The 20,336-nt window shown below is 38.0% G+C and overlaps 1 protein-coding gene across 3 annotated transcripts in view; it reads right to left on the bottom strand.

Annotated features, from left to right (window-relative positions):
• Positions 1-7,976: 7,976 nt before the first annotated feature.
• HERC4 (HECT and RLD domain containing E3 ubiquitin protein ligase 4) overlaps positions 7,977-20,336 on the bottom strand; it is a 35,326-nt gene continuing 22,966 nt past the window's right edge. For 2 of the 3 annotated variants that reach the window (XM_010579978.1, XM_010579979.1), the window contains exons 16-26: positions 20,213-20,329; positions 17,593-17,616; positions 16,988-17,086; positions 14,937-15,104; positions 14,669-14,812; positions 13,597-13,763; positions 12,794-12,860; positions 12,499-12,581; positions 9,967-10,150; positions 9,287-9,389; positions 7,977-8,344 (exon numbers count right to left, since the gene is read on the bottom strand). In XM_010579978.1, coding sequence (XP_010578280.1) covers positions 8,136-8,344; positions 9,287-9,389; positions 9,967-10,150; positions 12,499-12,581; positions 12,794-12,860; positions 13,597-13,763; positions 14,669-14,812; positions 14,937-15,104; positions 16,988-17,086; positions 17,593-17,616; positions 20,213-20,329 — 1,365 coding nt within the window. In that variant the 3' untranslated portion in view covers positions 7,977-8,135. The remainder of the gene's footprint in view (positions 8,345-9,286; positions 9,390-9,966; positions 10,151-12,498; positions 12,582-12,793; positions 12,861-13,596; positions 13,764-14,668; positions 14,813-14,936; positions 15,105-16,987; positions 17,087-17,592; positions 17,617-20,212; positions 20,330-20,336) is intronic. The other variant, XM_010579980.1, reaches the window with a different exon arrangement.

Genomic DNA, 20,336 nt, shown 5'->3' with positions numbered 1-20,336 from the left:
TGCCGCCCTTTCTCTACCCAGCCCAAAGCTTCCTCCATGTCTGGTACTCGCTGCTCCCACCCCAACCCTGCCCAGCCACGTCCAGGAGAACCTTCCCGTAAGGAACCTGCACCACACAGGAGCTCAGGGCACGTTTTGCCATCACGTACACAAGTCTTTCACTTACATTTCGTCTTCATGCAGGCAATGCCGACGGGTAAAGCCCCATTTTCCCTTTGGGCAGTGGTCTCCCCCGCCCGGCGCAGCCGCGGCCGAAGCCCCGCTGCAGAGAGGGCTGGCTGGGGCAGTCTCGGGTTTGTCCCGCGGCTTCCCAGGGGGCTACGGCTGTACCGACCCCCCCAGATCCTGCAAAGCTCCACTCCTGTTGGCCCTCAGGGGCCAAGGCCCGGTTTCAGTGGTTTCCACTATGTAACACCTTACTATTTTGACGATTCCACTGTACTTCTGAACCACCATCCCTCAAATATAAATTACATTTGTATTAGGAAAAAAAAAAAAGAAAAAAATTTATAAAACTCACACACAAGACATGAAATAAAGTATTAAAAATCTTAAGAATTTTTTACAGAGAGAATGTTTCCCTATCGAGAGGACCTGAAAACATTTTTCCTGTGGAATAAAACAGCTGCACCTTTTTCAACATCTAGATGAAGAAGTTCTGCTTTTTGTTCTTTTTTTGTTCTTTCTCGTATCCTAGCCAACATTATTTCAATGGAGGAGGAACCCCAAACTATAATGTGTCGCCTTATTCCTCCATTTCACACACTATCCTTTCCCTGTAGTGAAGCTGTCATCCTTAAACACTCTTTAAAACAATCATAAGGCAAAGGATGGGGATGAGGAAACATTTGCTATCACAGCTCTTTGTTATCCCCAAGTATTCAGCATCTTTCTTACATGAAATTCATCCGGAAGCACAAAAAAGCATGTTCAGTTCCAGCTGTAATTTGTACAGCCTCAAAAAGGGAGATTACTTATTTTTCTCATAATTTGTGTTACCATCCTATGAAAGCATCTTAACCATGTTAGTATTTATATTAAATAGATGCACTGAAAAAAGCAAAATACAAGCATTTAATATGATGGCCCCATTCCCCAGCCCCCTTTCAGCCTATTTTGATGCATTAGACACAATAATGACCTTGCAAAAATATTTCAAGCGATATAAAAGTCCATATTTTTAAATCTTGTAATATTTTCTTTCTTAATGGCCATGTATTCTCTATGGGTCTATCTTGAATCCAGTACATTTTTAATTGCTGGGTTTGATTATGGAAAATACACAATGTTTTTAAAAGCTTGACAGCAAAGGGTCAAACAACATCCAGTTGGGAGGGGCTACAAGAGTACAAAATTTGAATGAAACCAGCATTCAGAATCAATCTGAAAAACTGAAAAAAGTTTGAGAAAAAAGAAGACACAGTTCAGTACCTCAGGGTCAATATCTATGCTTAAATACTGAACCGGAATGGTCAAATCTAAAGGCCGTTGCAACTATTTGCATAATATACTTAGCTACAGAGTGACTGGAGAATAAAATCCAGTTCAAAAAGCAGAATTTCAAGCTCAAACAACTGGCCGTGTCTGCATAACAACGGGTTCTAAACTAGCTATAATGCATCAAGAGAAGTCATGGAGTCAGAACAGTACCCTTGGTATAGTCACTCTTTGCTCAGCAGTTTTGAGAAGACACACAGGCTGCTAGCAGGACTCAGCAAGAAAAGTAATAATAATATTAATAATGGTGCATGAAGGGAAAAGTGTTGCTATTTACCCCCCCACCATGAGGCCCAAGGACCATTCAGCTGAAGATGCAGAAAAGCAGATGCAACAAAGGAAACTGTCATTCCGCACAAACCGTGGAACTCCCTGCCGTAGGACGCTGGGGGAGCTCAAAGTGGCCTGAAAAAGGAATTGGGCAAATCCAAGCGGGACAGGACTACCAAAGCTCTTGAGAGGATTCCAAGGAAAAGAGTATTTTCCTCTCACTACACTCTCCTGTAAGCACCTGGACTAGCTACAGGTGGAGACAGTTTGTACCTCAGATTAACCCAGTCGAGCAGTGCTCAAGTGAAATACAGGGACAGAGTGCTTCCCAGAGCTCTGCTACGACTATTTATACCGGACCTTTTAAATAACAGACCAAGCAAACACTGGTGAGGCACACCCTACGCGTATATTCATCCTGCCTTGGAGATGGTGGAAGCAGATACGTGACCACAAGTCTTTAAAGGACTAAGTTTCTTAAGAGACACAAACCCGAGTGCTCTGTGACTGCGGGGCTGTTTTTACCCTCACAGAGCAAGAGATACTCTCCCGTCCCCACAAACGCCACTTCACGTGCCCCGGAGTCACTGGCAAAGCAAACACACGCAAACTACAAATGAAGCTACAGATTTTACGTATTCCTCGTCAGCGGCTAAGTTTTTTTGAAAACCGCAAAGAAACGTGACTCCAAAGTCCTTAAAAACAACGTACAAACATTTCAGCGGGTTGTTTTGGTTTTTTTCCCCCCTCTTGCTCTGTACAATTATTACTCGTAATACTTCCAAAGGACAAAGCAGAGCTCCCAAGCACAAGCCTCAGCCGAAGGACACCCTCTTTCCAACAGCACACGGGTGATTGCCGCAGAGCCCCGGCAGTCTCGGGTAACCCCATCACACCTACCGCCCCAAGAAGGGCCGAGCTGGAGCCCAGCACTCACCCGCACGCCGGGACGGAACGGCCGCACCGGCAGCCCTGCTTACCACCTCCGCAGCGGCTGCAGGAACCGGTGGGAGACGACGGCTCCCGGCTCTCCCAACCCGTGGGACGGGGAGACCGACCCTGCCGGCCCCTCACCCAGGTTTGAGAGCGCTCCGCTGCCAGCTGGGAGCCATCTGGTCCTGACCGTGGGGCATGGCCACCTTCTCGCCCCAACCTTTGACACTTCTCTAGGCACTCGCTGCTGGCCACCCAGAGAGAGAAGGGGGCTGCAGAAATCCCCAAGACCCCCCCAGGGAGGGCACTGGGCTGCGGCCACAACAATCCCACCTACTCCCTCCTCTAAAGATACTACTGATCTCCCTTACCTCCTCAGTTAGCCTCTCCCTTCGTTTACTGCCAGAGTGAGTTAAGATATTCGTTAAGATATTCGTACCTTGCCAGTGGATGGCCTCAGGCTTGTTGAGATGCTACACGTAGCTCCCAGAGTACTCAAGCATTGCTGCTAGCAGGTGCACCTGCATAGCCTCTGCACAGAATCAAGCCACAAATAATTAAATTAGTTTCACCTGTAAAATTTTTCAAAGACATGGCAAATACAGTTTCTAGAGGAAGTTAGTTTTTAGCTGCAGTCTGGCAGCTCTGTTCCTTCTAATGGAAAAGCTCAAAAAAGGGAAGGAAACTTAACTTTTACACTCTATTCAAACTGAAGTCTTCATGGAACATTAATTTTTTGTTTCCTCAGTGAAATTCCTGACGTAATCAGGCATGTGGGGGAAAGCAGTGAATAGCTGTAGGTATTCTCGGCCCCCCAGGCACTGCACTCCAGTGTAGGATTGGTGTGCTCTCGGCATGACCCGTTGATAAGACTAGCCTGGAGCCTGGGTGAGATGAAGATCCCCACTAGCATCGTACACACTGACACAGCTATGCTGAACATCACAGCTCTGTAGTTCATACGTGGAACAAGGTTCATAAACCTCCTTTTCCTTTCTAATAATATGAGATTGACGCATGTGCCTTTGGCTGGAGAAAAAAGGTGATGCTGACCGCTGCCCTCACCTACGCAAGTTCTTTGATCACACTCCTGGCATCAGCAACACATTATGTTGTTGGTTTGGAAAAGATCAATGAAGTATGTTCAAACCCAAGTGATATGCAGGAACTCAGACCGTTCAGTCGACTGGTAGTAAGAGACAAGTCGCTCTGTACGTAAAACACTTTTGCAAAGTTCTAGTATGCCTATGGTATTGCCACAGTTAGGTTTAGGTGCTTTGTTTGGTTTTTTTCCCCCAAGTTGTCTTGTAGACAGAAGGTAAAAGACATCTTTCTCATTCACCCGATCTGCATCGGTGCAGAAATGGGGAGGCAAAGGTTTGCAGCTAGAGAGTTTTAACGTATTCCACTAGCAAAAAGGAAGTCAGTCTAACCAGCAGAGAGTTAAACGCTGTGTACACACATGAACAGGCTCCTTTCCTCAAGAAAAAAAATTTAGGACTCAGTCAAATGGTCAGGGAACTCAAGCATATAGAAATTATGGCTGGTGGTGTTATTTTATTAAGTGTGCACGTATTCCAGGAAAACAGTCAAGGGGATTTCCTGGGGCTCTAAGGTGTAGCATCAAATCTGGCTCTGGCAGGTGACAGAAGATGTTCTAAGCCTTTCAAGGTCAAGGTAAGGTTTTTAAAGTTACTGCTCCAAACTTGATTAACACAAACCTGTACAGCCCCTTGGAAGTTAGAAAGAGTAGCTTGATTAGTAGTTCACCCAAACCCCACACTGACCTACAATTAAGAAACACCCACTTAGTAAGCAGTGGGAACTGTCACTTAACAGGAGAAACAAATATTTTGTTCTTCCTCTTTTTTTTTTTCCTCCTGCAACAACTAAGACAGTTGCACATGGCACACACAAGTACATAGTTCTGGTTGCACAACAGAGAAAGTCAACACAGCCATTCATGTGGTGCTCGCTATATACAAGTCTATCATGCTGAAAATTATATTATTAAAAGAAAGCTTTTATTCTGCATTTATTTTAACTGCAGAACCTCATGTGCCTTTCGATAAAGAGCTCTCTTTTATAGTGGTTTATATTTGATTACATTAAACTTCATTTATTCCTGATAAATCAAGTTTATTGCAGCAGAGAGCAATGTAATGAATTAAAATCCTTTTTAAAGTAGCGTATAAACCTTCTTGAAGAGAATTCCACAGCTTGACGCTCTACAGTAATAACAACCTTATTAGTAGTAACTCCCATAAAGTACCAAAGGAGACAAGTCATTGTGCTTAAGCAGGGCTCACCACTTTAACAGTTCTACCCTGGCACAGGGCGACAGTGTTCTTAGATTTTTCCCTGGAAAATATGGGACAAACTTCTGCTACACGTATAGTTGAAACAGCCTGTGCAGTTCTGCCATGCAAATTCCATCTTCAGCCCTGTACTAACGTGACAGGTACAGTAAATCCAGTACCCGACTGCACTGCTGGGACAAGTCCTCCTTTAGTAACCATGATGGAGATGGATACAAGTTTGACATGCAACTACCATTCTCCAGTGATAATTCTGAATCTTCAAAATGCTAATCTAATTATCAACTAAAAAGACTTTCTTTAAAGACTTTGAATTATTGTAAAACGCTCCCACCGCAAACCAAACTGCTACTATCCCCCAGTTGCTCACGTTATCCTTTTAGAAAAGTGGTACGCAAGCTTTCCTGATTAATTGGAGATTTGATAAGGAGGAAGGCCCTAGGCTTTCTTAACATCATGGCTATTTTAGCTAAGCATAGAATGGAAGGGAATTTTTTTTTTTCCCTTTCGCGCATGATGCACAGCATCAAATACTGTATGCAAAATGATACTTGATCCAGGAAACAGAAAGCAGTTCCTGCTACCCACCTTTTTCCAGCCAGAGGAAACACTTAAGTGTACAACTTCTGTAGCGATCCTTCACAGGGCTGTTACGACTGTTAACAAAACTAATGGCAACATAAGTACTGCAGAAAGTATTAAACCGCTTGACAGAAGTAATACAATGACTAGTAATTGTTCTAGTACTACAAAAAAGTCTTTTACCTTGTTACGTAGGTAATGTCTGCTTTGCAACAGGGCACCTGTCTCACTGCACAAAATGAGCTAACACCTGTAAAATAATCAGGAGCATTTAGCAAATACGATCATGCTCTGTAGGACCCAACTCAATTTCTTGCAGAGGTGGAAAAAACCAGGGCCAAAATTAAGAAAGAAGTCTCAGGCAAATGCTATCCTGAGGAAAGTGACTCTAGCCCTGCTCTGCCAGTGGGTTCTTAACATGACATTCAACAAACCGTTCAACACCCCACCCTCCCAACACTTACTGATGTCCACTAACGTTCCAAGAGATTAAGAAATATGTCTTGCCGATGCTGGAGAAACTTTTGCAGCAACACGAAGAAATTGCCACAGCAGTTTTAGTCAACAATTACTGCGCTTCAAAGATAAAGGATATCTAAGTTCTCCAGCACATTCTAAACTGGGCACCAAAAATTGGCAAGTATTCAGTAACTATGGATTGGATTCTGTCTCAGACCCCCTCATCTACAGAATAAGGCTATTGCTCATCTTTCAGATTAATATCAGTATTGATGAAAAACCCAATACAGCAAAAATCAGAGAAAGTCCCATAGTGAAACTAGATACATATATAGAGTGCTGGGTTTAGATGATATGGACTAAATTAGACTTGGACCTGCACAACTGAACATAAAAACCCCCTATTATTCAGTGAACACCATCAACTGTGTACACTGAATGAAGCAAGAGTCCCACAGGAAAAAAACAGCACTTGATCATATAATAGTACACAATCTTTCTCCTTTTCTTTCTTCCATGTATAGTAAGATTAAGCTGCTTTAGTATTTGTTGGTTTCTTGGTTTTCCTCAACAGGGAGAATTTCCCAGCCAGGTAACAAATGTTGGAAAAGATGGAATATGGGCTGCATACAAAGAAATTACTAGAGGTTGAGCTGCCTGAGAAACCTGTAAAAACACAGTGTTAAGGAAAAAAGAATGATTTTAACTGTACTGACTGCTTTGTATTATATCCACATCCACTGTCAGCACAGAAACTGCATGTTATACAATTTATTACGAGTGAACTTCCCTGCTTTTCAAGTGAGATCTTGGTATCCTAGCTGTACTCTTGATTTATTGCATGCAAAATTTGCCCTCCAATTGAAGAAATATGCATGATGCAAGCATCCATACACATCAACCAACAAAGGTTTTCATTCAAGTCTTTTATTATAGCTTGAATTTTTTCACTGCATTTAAAAATCTAAAAAAAATAAATATTTGTTTCACAGCTGCAAGTCACATATGCATTAACACCACAAAATCTGGAATTTAACCAGAGAAGGAAAGTCAAATCCGAAAGTGTCCAGCTAAGCACAATCGTCTCAGGGCAATTATACTAAAAATAAAATCTTAAGAAAAGGGGACGGGGGTGTTAAAGAGTTATTTCAAATGCATTTATTTGGAAAAAAGTGAAAATTCTATTAGAAACCATAAACTACGCTTTCAGCATTTAAAAATAAACGTTTAACCTCTTGACAGCAACAATTGTCTGGTGCATCTTTTTCTTTTAAGCTGTATTCTTGACACATGGCTGCAGAGGTTTCAAATGATAAATTAACCTCTTTTATAATTGTGTCCACTTAATTACAGAATCAGTCCTTAAAAATAAAACAGTGTATTAAGTCAGCTTGTCCATCCACATATTAAAAATGCCACTGGATGCAGTTTTGTATCGGCACTAAGTGACTGCTTCATGGATTGTACATTGTGAAGATGAATGTCTCTTAAACAATCACTTTCATTAAGGTTCTTAAAACAAACCAGAAAAATATATATCTTCAGAAATCAGAGTAGTCACTTTTTTTTGTTAAAAGCCATAAAATAAGCTCATATTCAATTACAAGCAATAGAAACCATACTGCTATTGGAACATAATTATTTTGTCACAAAAATTTATTATTTACAAAATGAAAAGTTACCAAGTGAATTTATTAGGGAAAAAGTTAAATGTTCTTACTAAGTGATTTGAAAAACTTAAGCAAGTCTCTCATGCACTCACACGCCAAATTGTTTGCATAAGGTGAAATGTTAATTCATGTTAGTGAAACTTGACTCCCATTCACAATACTGTTGTTTTTATTGTAAGATGGCAAAATCCACATGGTTCTGTACAAGAAGGTTATGTGTTAAGACAGTTCCTCATTTTTGTAAATGTTTTTTGGCTCCCATGAATATCCGTACCGCTGAACATTTTTGCAAATAATCAGTTATATTATCAACTCCATCATTTAATCCACTGAATTTACCACCACAAGAAAGACACAAAAAGTTAGTTTAATGATCCCACATTACACAGAACTCTCATTTCTGAAGTTATACTAAACTGAAACCTTCATAGTGATCTATAGCCTGGATCAACTTAGACTTTAGGGTTTCTTTATCTGTGTATTTTGGAAGATCAAGAAGATTAAAGCAAGTGTGAGCTACCGGAAGATAACCTTCTCCACCTCCTGTTGGTTGGATGACTAGTTTAAGACACTTCATTCCAAGAATTGGAATACGATCACTGCCTGTCAGAAACACTGCCAAGAAAAAACAAACAAAGTCTTGAGAGTAGTTTAAGACTAACATTGTATGTGTCATATATGCAGTTCTAATCATTGTTTGCATCTTCTAATTATTCCAGCAGTGGTTAACTTTTCACACTGAAGTTGTTCTGGTAAGTTTGAAAAACAGGGAATAATGACTTAACCTTATCTCCAGCTTACACATATGAACTCTTAACTATAAGAAGTGATAAATAAAGGAAAACATTTCATTTTTGGGGGGGGGGCAGAGAGAGAGAGAGAATAGGAAGTTCTTCATGCATCAAAATTTGTTATTTAAAATCTATTAGCTATACCTTTATTGAGCCTTTGCAAGCATCTTGTCAATACACTGAATTAGTTTGTTCAATAAGAAATTTACCTGAATTGGAAATTAATCTATGATCTATTCTCAACAAAAGCTCATTCACAGGTAGCTTCGATAACTTTGTTTTTCCCCTGTACATTTCCACTCATATCAGTACTTTGACGTATTTACAATCAGCTATAACTCCAAAATTCCATCTATGTGCAGTGAAAAAAATGGAGGATGTGAACCTTATGTCAAAACACATAAAAAAATTTCTAGCCATCAAATAAATGACACTAGCAGTTTAGGTTGTTGGGTCTTTTTGGGTTTGGGCTTTTTGGTTTTGGTTTGGGGGCTTTGCGGGGGGTGGTGTGTTTTATTTTTTTAATGCTGCTCTGGTCTACTATCATCTTGTAACTGCCCACCACCCAGAACTACTCAAGACAACCCCAGCAAAATCAGAGACTAGCTCATAATCAATTTCTTCTACTATGATTTTTTTCTTCCAAATAAATGTAATCATGTCATTATAGACAAATACTTAACGTCTGCCCTCTTATAGCAAGAGCCTGAAATCAGAGTGATCCTGTTCAGTTAACAACTTCTGTGAAGTAGTTTCAAATACTTACGCAAAAACTGTTTTTTCTTCTCCAAAGACAACTCATGAAAAACCTCCCAGAATATTTTAATTGTAGGATGGTCTGCCCAGTATTCTCCCTTGTATTCTGTATTCTAAAATGAGCAGGAAAGTAGGTTATTGTTTGCACATAGAGCTAGTAGGATAATCTGACATTAAAGTAGAATGAATGCAGTTTGTGTAAAGGGATACTGCAAGTGATATATTACTGTTTTCCTTGGTTAATTTTCTTCAGCTGTTCAGTATGACTTCACCTATATAGACAGATGCATGTACTCCAAAGCATTTTCAATCCTAATAAAGCAGTGACAAAGCCTCACAGTGAGTTTTGGCAATCAAGAATATTTACTTTTATTAACTGTGTGCATTTTCTTCACTTTCCCCCTTCTAACTTAATACATTCACCTGCCTTTTGGTTCTGTGTACTTTTGTTCCCCTCTCTTCCGATTTCCTTCAGAAATTAGATGGAAAAACTTTAAGCAGGAAGGTAAAATGTCAGTGAGTGAAGACACTAAAATATTATTTAGAAAAAGTTCTTCACTCATGCAGTCAAGCCAATCAAGGCTGGAGGTCCCATTAATTAAAACAGAGCTCAAAAGGACACTTCAAGATCTTGCTTTTGCATCTTGAAATTAAAAATATATGAAACAAATAGCTACCTATGGTTCTTACCTTCTCCAATTCTTTCCAGTCATAATTTGTGTTCCCAATCACCATTGCCTGCAACTCGCTAGGCTGGAAGAGTTGAAGAACTTTACCTCCACATACTTTGTGGAAGCCTGCATGGAATGCACTGAATAAGGAAGCCACTGATTTACTGAAGATGTAATCTACATACGCATCTACAAAATCTTGCCTGCACAAAGAAGAAAAGAGAATTATGTTGAGGGAAAAAAAACCCCAAACACGTGTCACCCTTCTACCAATAAAACAGTAGCCATTTCTATATAGAACACAGCATAGAAAGTTAAGCAAAAAGGTTGCTAATATATTATATTCTCTGCTTCACGTTACAACCATAGTGAAGATAACCTCAATGAAAAAGGCACATAAATGTATTTCCCCACCGCACCCCCGCAAGACAGAGTCTGTAAGGTGCAAAAGAAAAACAGTAACATTTGGCATTATTTCTTTCAGGCACTATAAACATTTCTCTTATTTTTATGCATTGCAGTGAATTGGACTGAATGGCAACAAGCTTAAATGCTTGAATTACATGCAGTGTCCTGAAATGGACTAGTCAAACTGGCTGTTTTATGTTTTTAATTAAAAAGATTACCATATTTGCACTAAAAACGCAAATCAACTTCAAACGGGCATTTGAGTCCTATACAGTAGAAAGATCAGCGCAAAGGAGCTAGGATACTGAAAAACAGACGGCCTCTTATCTGTGTTTTGTTACGAGGAGCTCTCATACCTTGTTGGAAACATCTTCTGCAGCATTTAGGGGGAGAACTAAAATTCCTTGATGCGATACAGTATTTATGATTATGATTTTTTAATTAACATTTTAATAAATCCTAGTTAACACTGTTAGTTTCTACACGGGCAGAATGACTTTAGTTATAGATTAGTTATTCTACCAACATACATTCTCTGTGGAAACCCACAGTATTTGAACAACATCCACAGTATTCAAACAACATCACCAATAATTTAAAGAATCATCTAAACATATTTTGAGGATTTATTAAAGTTGTTGAACTGAGAATACTGGAGATGAGCAAAGTGGTAAATCATGCTCCTCCTCTTCCAGCACTCAATGTGATTTCCATTTAAAGCACACTATCTAATTAGCAGAGAAAGAGGTAACTTGTGTAATACTAATAGTGGAAAGAAAGGCTGCTCCAGAGAAAATTCATAGTAATAAACTAATTGGCATTATTATACTCTATATTAATATTTTTTTAAACTGAATTAAAGCATCATGGAATATTTGGATCTTGAGAAACAGGAATTCTTCACAGCTGCAAGACAATGGGTGATGACAGTGCAGCTTACATTCCACAGGCACCTTGAAACTTTTCTCATAATTCAACTCCAATTTACTTTCACTTTGTGACAGAACACCAAACCACCACCAGAGAACTTCAAAGTTATCATGTTTAAGATAAAGTATCACAAATCCTCGCTATGAGCCAAGGCTTTAAAAAAAAAAAAAAGTGCAACAGGTATAGGTGGTGATTGCAGTTGTTAATGGTAGGGTAAGTCAGGAGGACAAAAATCACTCCATTGTGGGGGGTACTACTACTGCACATGGTTATGTGTGGGTCTGTGATACCCTCAGAATCTTCTGTCATCATTCTTTCCTCTACAACAGACCTAGCTAGTTATAGAAAACGTTGCCGAAAACATTTGCCCTCTAGGAACGTGCCTAGAGGTACATTTTCTCCCTCGTTCCTACCACGCGCAGCCTAGGTGCATTCTGTTCTCATAGAGTATGCTCTTTCCGTTTGATTCTCCCTTTACTCTGGGAGAACTAAAAGCACAGAGAATTCATGAATATTAAAGAACAGACAGGAATACATGAGAGGAATGGACAGAGAATGATAGGAAAATGGCAGTATTCTGCAAAAAGGGACAAAAGCACCACCAGATACATTCTGCCTATCCTCCAGGAGCAGAAAAGGAACAAAGGGTGGGAGAAGCTGCTTTTATAAATAGAAGTAACAGAATCCTTGACCAATGAAAAAAAAAGCACCCCTCACACACTCTTCTGACAATAACACTAGATAATGTCAGATACATTTATCTGCTTTATAAAGGGAAGACTTCTCTGAAATAGTATTTCATATATGAATAGTTGCCACATAATGGCATGTAGGTTGAAGTTTTCATCATTGCTGACTGAATTCCAACTATATATAACTTCCTGCAGAACCACAAACATTTTTAATCTTATAAAATGAAGACCATGTAGTCAAAATGGGCCCTAAAAAGCTTCAAAATACTTCTAAGCTCAAAGTGAAAAAGAAGTATTACAGGTTCTGAGTAAAATTAGATAGCCTCTCCACAGCTGGCAAATCCTTAAATACAATAGCTATTTTAACAATACACATGAGAACAGCTTGGAAAAACAACCAAAGTAGCTTTGCCTCCACAAGCTTTTAGTGTAAAAGCTTGGCAAAGGATACTTACAGCAAGCCAGTTATATTCCCAAGGCAGACAGCAACACTGAACTACCCTGTAACCCATAAAACTCACCTATTTTGTTTGACTACAGGAATGTCAGCACCATTAGGAACAAGCTCTTTAATTTCTGTTGTACCAAAATTTTCCACAGTGATCTATTTAAAACAAACAAAAATAGTAGAAATCTTATTTACTGCGTAGAGTACTTCTTCCCACCACTTAGCTAACAGCAACGGGAATGGCAGACACAGATGCTAAAATTTATGGGAATCAGCAGCTGATGCTTTTTCTCAAACACTCCATCAGAGGCCGTTATAGTAGATGATATGAGCTTGATAAATACTTCAAAAGACTATATAAAACTTACAGTAAAATTAAGACAAAATGCTTCTTCTATGTCATCCTCTGGATAGTCCAGTAACTGTTGCATTCCCCTGCAAAACAAGTTACAAAGTAGTTGTACTAGTGGAAAGAAAGCTGAGCTTATTTTCCTGAAGTATTCTTTATGCTTTGATAATTCAAGTTTAACAATAAAATCTTTCTACTATTATTTCATTTATTAGCTCTTTGACTTGCACCTTGTGCAGTGTTGGGAAATCTCAAGCAATCATTTTGCTGTTACTTGTAGTGTTATTGATTATGTCCAGGTGTGAAGTGAGAAGATTCATATCCTAGTCTTCAGCTAATGGAATCCCAAACCAGAGGCGGTAGGTGCTTAATAACCATTGATGGGCTCTTCCATGAACTTGTTTGATTTCTCCTCGCATCTATTACAACTTTAGCATTCACAACACTCTGGCAATCAAACATCCACTTCCCCTTGTTTGAACCTCCCACCTGTTAGTGCTATTCAAATCCCTACTCAAAGGCAGGTATTTAGCATGTATTTGTACCTGAAATAAGCAAAAACATTTCCTTGATGGACTAAATAAGCTGCCTATGTTCACACTTAGGATAATAAAACAGAAGACACAAATACTAAACCCAAGTGTTTAGAAGCAGGATACATGCTATTGTTAAACACCCTTCTCAGATGACATGATGGCTGTAACTTACTCCAAGCTGTTTATCCTGTTAGTGTGAAAATAACACATTTTCTTTACATTCTTAAAGGAAAACACTGAATTAAAAATTAATTCATAGTAACACTCATTTTACTTTCTTGCTTACCTGCCAACATCTGGCATCAACTCTTTTAAGTCATCCAGGGATGGTTTCTTATTCAATAGCTTTTTGTACAAAGCCAAAGGGAAATGAAGGTCTACAATAGTAAAATTATATATTGCTAGCCCACAGACAACACCAATCAAATGAAACAAGTCACTGTCTTCAAAGGTCTAAGAACAGAAAACAGACAAGATGGTTTAAAATAAAGAAGTTATTTTAATCTTGCAGAGTCCAGAAAAAGTCTACAGTGCAGTATAATCTGAGTGAGTTTCATTTGTATTTTCTTTAAATATTATGAATCCATAAGTACTGAGGAAAACAGGATGAAGTTTTTACCAGCTGAGAGATTGAAATCCAAGGAAACAGAACTCTTTCTACTTAAAAAAAAAAAAAAAAAAAGCTGAGATCTAACACATTTTGCGTTACAAGTGCTGTATACTGCTGGAAGTACTGCATTAAGATTCTGGTTTCATCAGTGACTTACAATTGCACTATACAGTGCTTAAATATATGTCAATTTCTTAAAAAATTATTTTTGGGAGGAGGACGGAGGAGCTCACTACTGACTTACTTGGAGTTAATAGCAAAGGCTTAAAACACAACCGTGGAAATGTTAACATTCAGGTATCTGTGATATAGCCACCCTAGTCAGTGTTTTTCTCTGAGAGAGGACTAAAAAGTCAGTGATCAAAACTTTCAAGAAAGTATGACTAGATGACTACCTACAAAATGGACCCAAAAATGTGACTGAACACAGAAAGACCTGTTCACCATGCCACTTAAGAATTTTTCTCTGCCACCTTGATTTACTGATTCTGCTCTTGGAATCAGTTTACTCTGGCTGGCACTTCTTCCTACTAAACTTGTCTGGGTTGTGGACAACTGGTAAGGAGTAAGTGAGGAATGGGGAAAACCAAAGGGGAAAGTTTTGATCTAACAATGACAGAAATAAACATCTTTTGATAATACTTACTTCAGCTTCTCTTCTTGAAATAAAACTACCACTATGTTCATACATTATTAATATAAATATTGTAAGTTAAAAGAAAATTAACAACTATAGATCATGCCCTACCTTATCAGAGAACCAGATCAGCCTGGACTCTTCATAATACCTGAACATTCCATATTTGGGATCTAGCAACTCCCTCATGATGAGCAAAAAAAATTCTTTGCGAACACCTCCAGCATCAACGGCTTCTTCCCCTACAAAAATAACCTGAAACACACAATTCAGTTCGCACTGAATTAAAAACGGACTGTGAAACAAGATTTGTCCAAAAATATTCTCAACTACTTGCACGTCAGCGAAAGACACTTTGAGTAATATGTACTGATAATACCTTGAGTGGCTTCTTGTAGTCTACATTCTTTGTTTTCCTTAGGACTTCCACAGCATCTCCTACAATATTGTCTCTCCGTACCATTAGTATCAGGCATGGGTTGACAGATTCAAATACTGGCAGAAAGAGAGAAGACAAATTCTGCCTGTGAGCCTGATCAACAGCCATCTGCAAAAAAAACAAAGTGAAAGTGTCAGTGGGTAACATAAGATTCCTGTCAATATTAAATGTCCACCACTCTTGCCTTAAAAAGTGCAGAGGACATGAATGGGAATAACTGTTACGAGAGCTACTGAATTTGCCCAAATTTTCTTCATATTCCTTTTATCTCAGGAAATATTTAATCTTAGGAAATATTTTTCCTTTACCTATTAGCCTCATCAATGCTAGTGTTCAGTGAAGTCTTAGAATACAGTTTTTGACATTCCAGTTAAAATACTTTGGATAACAAAAGGAAGCAAAAAATCACTGCACTTCATCTAATGAAGAGTAAGCTGTTTAATATAAAACTCACATGAAAACATCCATTAAAAACTAATTCACAGAATGAAAAGCAATTTGTTCATCTATTTCATTTGTATTACAATTTTTTGTATTACAACTGTTCAAAAACAAAATACTGTTGCAAATGTTCTGAATATGGCACAGAACTCTTGAAAGTTTGTGTGTTTGAATACTATTTAATATTGTTAATAGAAATATTCAATGTGAACATTTCCCTGAATTCATCAAATGCTCATCTTGGCTGCGTATATACATTTTTAAAGACATAAGAAACTATGTTTATTATGAACTACAAAAGCAACTAGTATTTTTGTACATAAGCCCGTTACTTGAACATGACTTATCTCTTCCATTTAATTTCAGATGCTAAACATCACAAACATGGGGCGGGGCTGGTGCCCTTACCACATTCTTCCTTTCCTGTTTTAAGAATATGATTTATACCCTTACAGCAGCTGAACAGGTATGGATTACATGTATAAAAAAAAATTTCAAACATTTAACAAAAGTATAGCTCACCACATCACACTGGTTTCAGTTCTACCTAGAGAATCATGAAAACACATAAGATCCTCTCAGTTACTTTAGGGTTGTCTAGTGTATCTATCTCTAGACAAGAGATATGGGTCAAGATATAGAATTGTTCATATCAAGTGTCTAATTTCTAGGGAAGTCTCTAGTTAAAACTGAAGTGAACAATTTAGGAGTAACATATACTTGCATTTAACAGGAAAAGAGCCAAAAACTACTGCAAACTGCAAGATCAGGAAACCTACTCCCACTATCCAACGTAGATGCTAGATTTTCAAGATAAGCTTCTTTTCTACTGCCTTGCAGACACCGATCAGACTTCAGAGTTTAGCAGTATTTTGAAGGTGGTATGACACATGAAATGAGAAAGTAGGTGTGCACTAGATATTCACGTGGTGCCAACACATTGCCTTTCTGACACTACCAATCCTAAGAAGAGCACCAGCTCTTAAGTCCCATGAAGGTAAGAAATTAAAAGTATAACTGGCTGCTGCCTCTAACAAAATAGATCGACTTCCAGCTCCAGGCTCTACACATAAATCATTTAAAGTCTGCTCATATGAGAGGTAAGGCTGGTTTTTGGTTGGGGGTGGTGGTTGGTTTTTTGTTTTGTTTTTTTGGTTTTGTTTTTTTTTTTTGGTTTGGTTTTTTTTTTTTTTTTTTACACCTGTACTATGGGTTAACACCTCAAAAAAGCCATCTCATTAACAAAAGGAAAAGAAGTTTCTTAGAAATTTATGCAAATTATTAAACAATCTAATTTCAATAAGATCCCGAACCCAGAAAACCACTAGCTTTATTATGCACATACACTGAGAATAAAACTAGATCCCTCATTCTTATGGAGAAGAGATTACACAGTTTAAAAAAACAAACAAAAAAGCCACAAAAAAAGACTACAGCACCACCAACACCCCAAGACCTCCAACTAAAAAGCAAACAAACAGAAAAAAACAAAAAAACAAACAGAAAAAACAAAAACCCAAGAAATCATAACATTAGAAACTGAGACTTACCTGCATCTGTATGACTGCATCTGTTTGTAGGAGAGTTGTCTTTGCCTGGGCATCAAATACAAATGGGTATGTGCAAATTGTAACAGGAATATCTGTTAACTAGAATGAAAAGAACCATGTCATATCTCAAAAACCACAATCATGGTTAAAGAAGCCATTACAATAGTGCTCATTTACTACATCTATTTTACTGGAAAGAGAAAGAAATCTTTACTCATTATCAATGCAGGACCAAAGCATCTTAGGAAAATTCATTAGATTTTCAACTGTTTAGTACTTCAGCAAAAAAACCAAACCAACCAACCAAAAACCACAAAAAAATCCCCAAAACCAACACACACACAAACAACACTCCCACTTAGTACATTTTAATTTCAGAACTTTTATTACGGCTAGTGGATATCAAAGTAGTCCTTGATTTCGAATGCTGCTCTGAATTTGCAATACAAAAAATTACATATTTTTGCCCCACAAAAACCTTTTCAGATTACAGCCATGCTAAATTAAAGTTTTACTCCTAACAGAACACATCAGACAATCCTTGACATTCATATTTCTGATTTCCTTACATTCTGCAAAAGAAATCAGACTGCAACCAATCTTACCTCAGTTAATCCATGGTTGACATCCTATGACAGCATTTGCACAAAGGTAGCAATAATTAAGATGAAAAAGCAGCATTAGTGTCTGCATTAATTATTCATCTCTGATGTAGAATTAAAAATATTTATCTACAGCTTCCCCCCCCAAGAGAACGTTTACCAAGAAATCACTATCAACCGTAAACACTCTAATTAACCTACCAAATACAACCATGCCTTTCAACACCCTATATATCAGTCCTTAAAAAAAGGACCATTAAAGTATCATGTTTTCTTGGATGTAAAAATTTAAACATTTAAATGTTTACTTCCATACACTAATAAATATGACATTTGCTTTTACCTATGTATTTCACTCTCAGATGACTGTAGCATGTCAAGTTCAATGCAAAACATTTCTAATGAGTAAAAATTTAAAAAGACAGAAGAACCCCACCACTTCATGATAAGGTCTCAAGAATCATTTGGGTCTATGATAAAATATGATATGAGAAAAGCAACTGACTCCTGAAATTTGAGACAGACCAATACATATGGCTGGGACTGTGTGGAGACTTCTACAACAAGCTAGATCAACTCTGCTAAGAATCTAAGCTATCCATCTGGTGCTATGGTACCCTCCTTATCCTCCGCTGAAAGCTAAGTTTGTTTCCACAAACAGCCTGCCAGCAGGCAGAAAACAGAAAAAGAATAAAAAGGTAATAACCAACTAATAAATCTAAAATTTTACTATATATATACAAAACTCAGGAGTCAAATATGTAGACATCCATGGCTCACAGAAAGCAATGGCCAGAATACTTTGCTTTCTATCTGTATCCCTAATTCCTACAGGAAACATCAGATTTGAGTATCCCATTCATCATATGTAGATTTATACAATTTTGTACTCCTACTGTATCTACCATTATTTATCCCTAATTCAAATGGTTTTTCTCAACTCCCTTAAGCCGTATCTCAGGAACAGCTCTTTAAATCAATAATTCATTATTTAGTACCTTCATTTTTTCCCCACTCGTTTTTCTGTTGTTGAAAGAACCTAAGTTTTTCTTCCAAGTTTCTCTCTGAGAATACTCTGCATACTTCTGAGATTCTCTTTTCTTCCATATTTTCCCCTCCACGTTTTAATTAAGGAACTGAGCAAACAGTTTTGCCTCAAGTTATGACAATAAAAATTACACTAGCAAAAGAAATTTTAATTCATTATTACTGATTCAACACAGGAAACTAGTGGATATGAAGGCAGGAAAAGGCCATCAAAACCATTTATGACAGAGATCTGACTAAGGCCATGGAATTTCCTTCAGTCCTATAATAAAATCAAAGTCACTTTTTCTGCTGAACTTGAAACTGCACAAATCCATGACAAAATAATGATGATTAAAGGGAAATTCAGTATCCAGTATTTTCTCAGTAACATCAAGCTACTGCTCAATCTTCCAATTTAATTAACAAATGGAGCTTAAGACTTTCATTACCAAGCAATTTTCTAGCTCTCATTTTCCCACATTCAGTATTTTCTTCTCTAATCATGACATATGCAATTTGGGTTTGTTTACATCCATTTAAGGCATAGCTGCAAAGGTCATCATCTTTTAAATTCCACCACTTCTGTCCCCTTCACCGGCATACCCTTGCTCTGTTCCAAATAAACAGCCTGCTCTAATTCCAAGGCCCTGCAATGCTTATCCCTAGCTTCTACATCTCATTTAGTATACCACCCTTCTTAGCTACCAACACCAGCCTACATCACACACCAGTTATTTTTTTCAAACAAGCTTGGCTGGAACAAATGTCTGTCATGACTGTCAATACCGACTCATTATTTCTTTACGCTCCCCCATCTCCCTGCTGTTGTTATTTTACATTGCAATTTTATTTCTTTGGTAAACAGCATCATTTGCTTTGTATTCATAAAATACAGCAAAAGTAGGTCTCCCATGTTCAGGACCTTCCAGGTACTGCTGCAAAAAAATTAAATTTAGGTGGCTAGAGAAAGCATATTAATTTACTCAATATTCTTTCAAAGAGTAAGTCAAAGAACTGTGTGGCAAAATCCTATCCAAGTCACTAGTTCTCTGCACAGTCATTAATTTACTCCCACTTACCACTCTTCTGTTTACAGATCCAGGAATTAATTATCTCAGTTCTTGTTGCTATACTCAAAGTAGAAAACTATGTTAGTTGTCTGTCCCCTGTAACTCCCTATTATGCTTCTAGACTTAGTTTTCCAAGACAGTTTCAGCTTTCTCATTGACTGCACTTATCTTATATAGCAATTCACGTTATTCTGGATGTTTTCCCATCATGAACTATCGCTTTCCTAACTTTTTTGACATGGCAAGTCTCAAATGACAGCATTCCAAATCACTTTTTAATTGATGGATTAAAATGTTGAACAGTGTCAGTCCTAAGAATGATATCCTACAAGAAGCACCTATTTAACAATTCTTCCTTAGCTAATACCTGACATAAGATGAGTCTGTTCAGCATCAGTGATCTGTGAAGATATTTTTATGAAAAGAAAGTGCCCATATTTAGACAATCTACAGACTTCTAAAGGGACAAAACCAAAACAAAACACCACCAAAAAAAAGCCAAAAAAAACCCCAACACAACTTACCATTCCAAATACCTGCTGCTGGACCCAGTTGACATAGTCATTTCTGATATCTATCAAGTCTTGTATCTCATGAATGTAAAATCTGTCATACTGTATAACTTGTCCTCTTTCATTTACCTAAAGA

This window comes from Haliaeetus leucocephalus, unplaced genomic scaffold (assembly GCF_000737465.1).
Source record: "Haliaeetus leucocephalus isolate CR32 unplaced genomic scaffold, Haliaeetus_leucocephalus-4.0 Scaffold687, whole genome shotgun sequence".
Classification (NCBI taxonomy): Eukaryota; Metazoa; Chordata; class Aves; order Accipitriformes; family Accipitridae; genus Haliaeetus; species Haliaeetus leucocephalus.
This window is presented reverse-complemented; position numbering and strand designations above follow the sequence as displayed.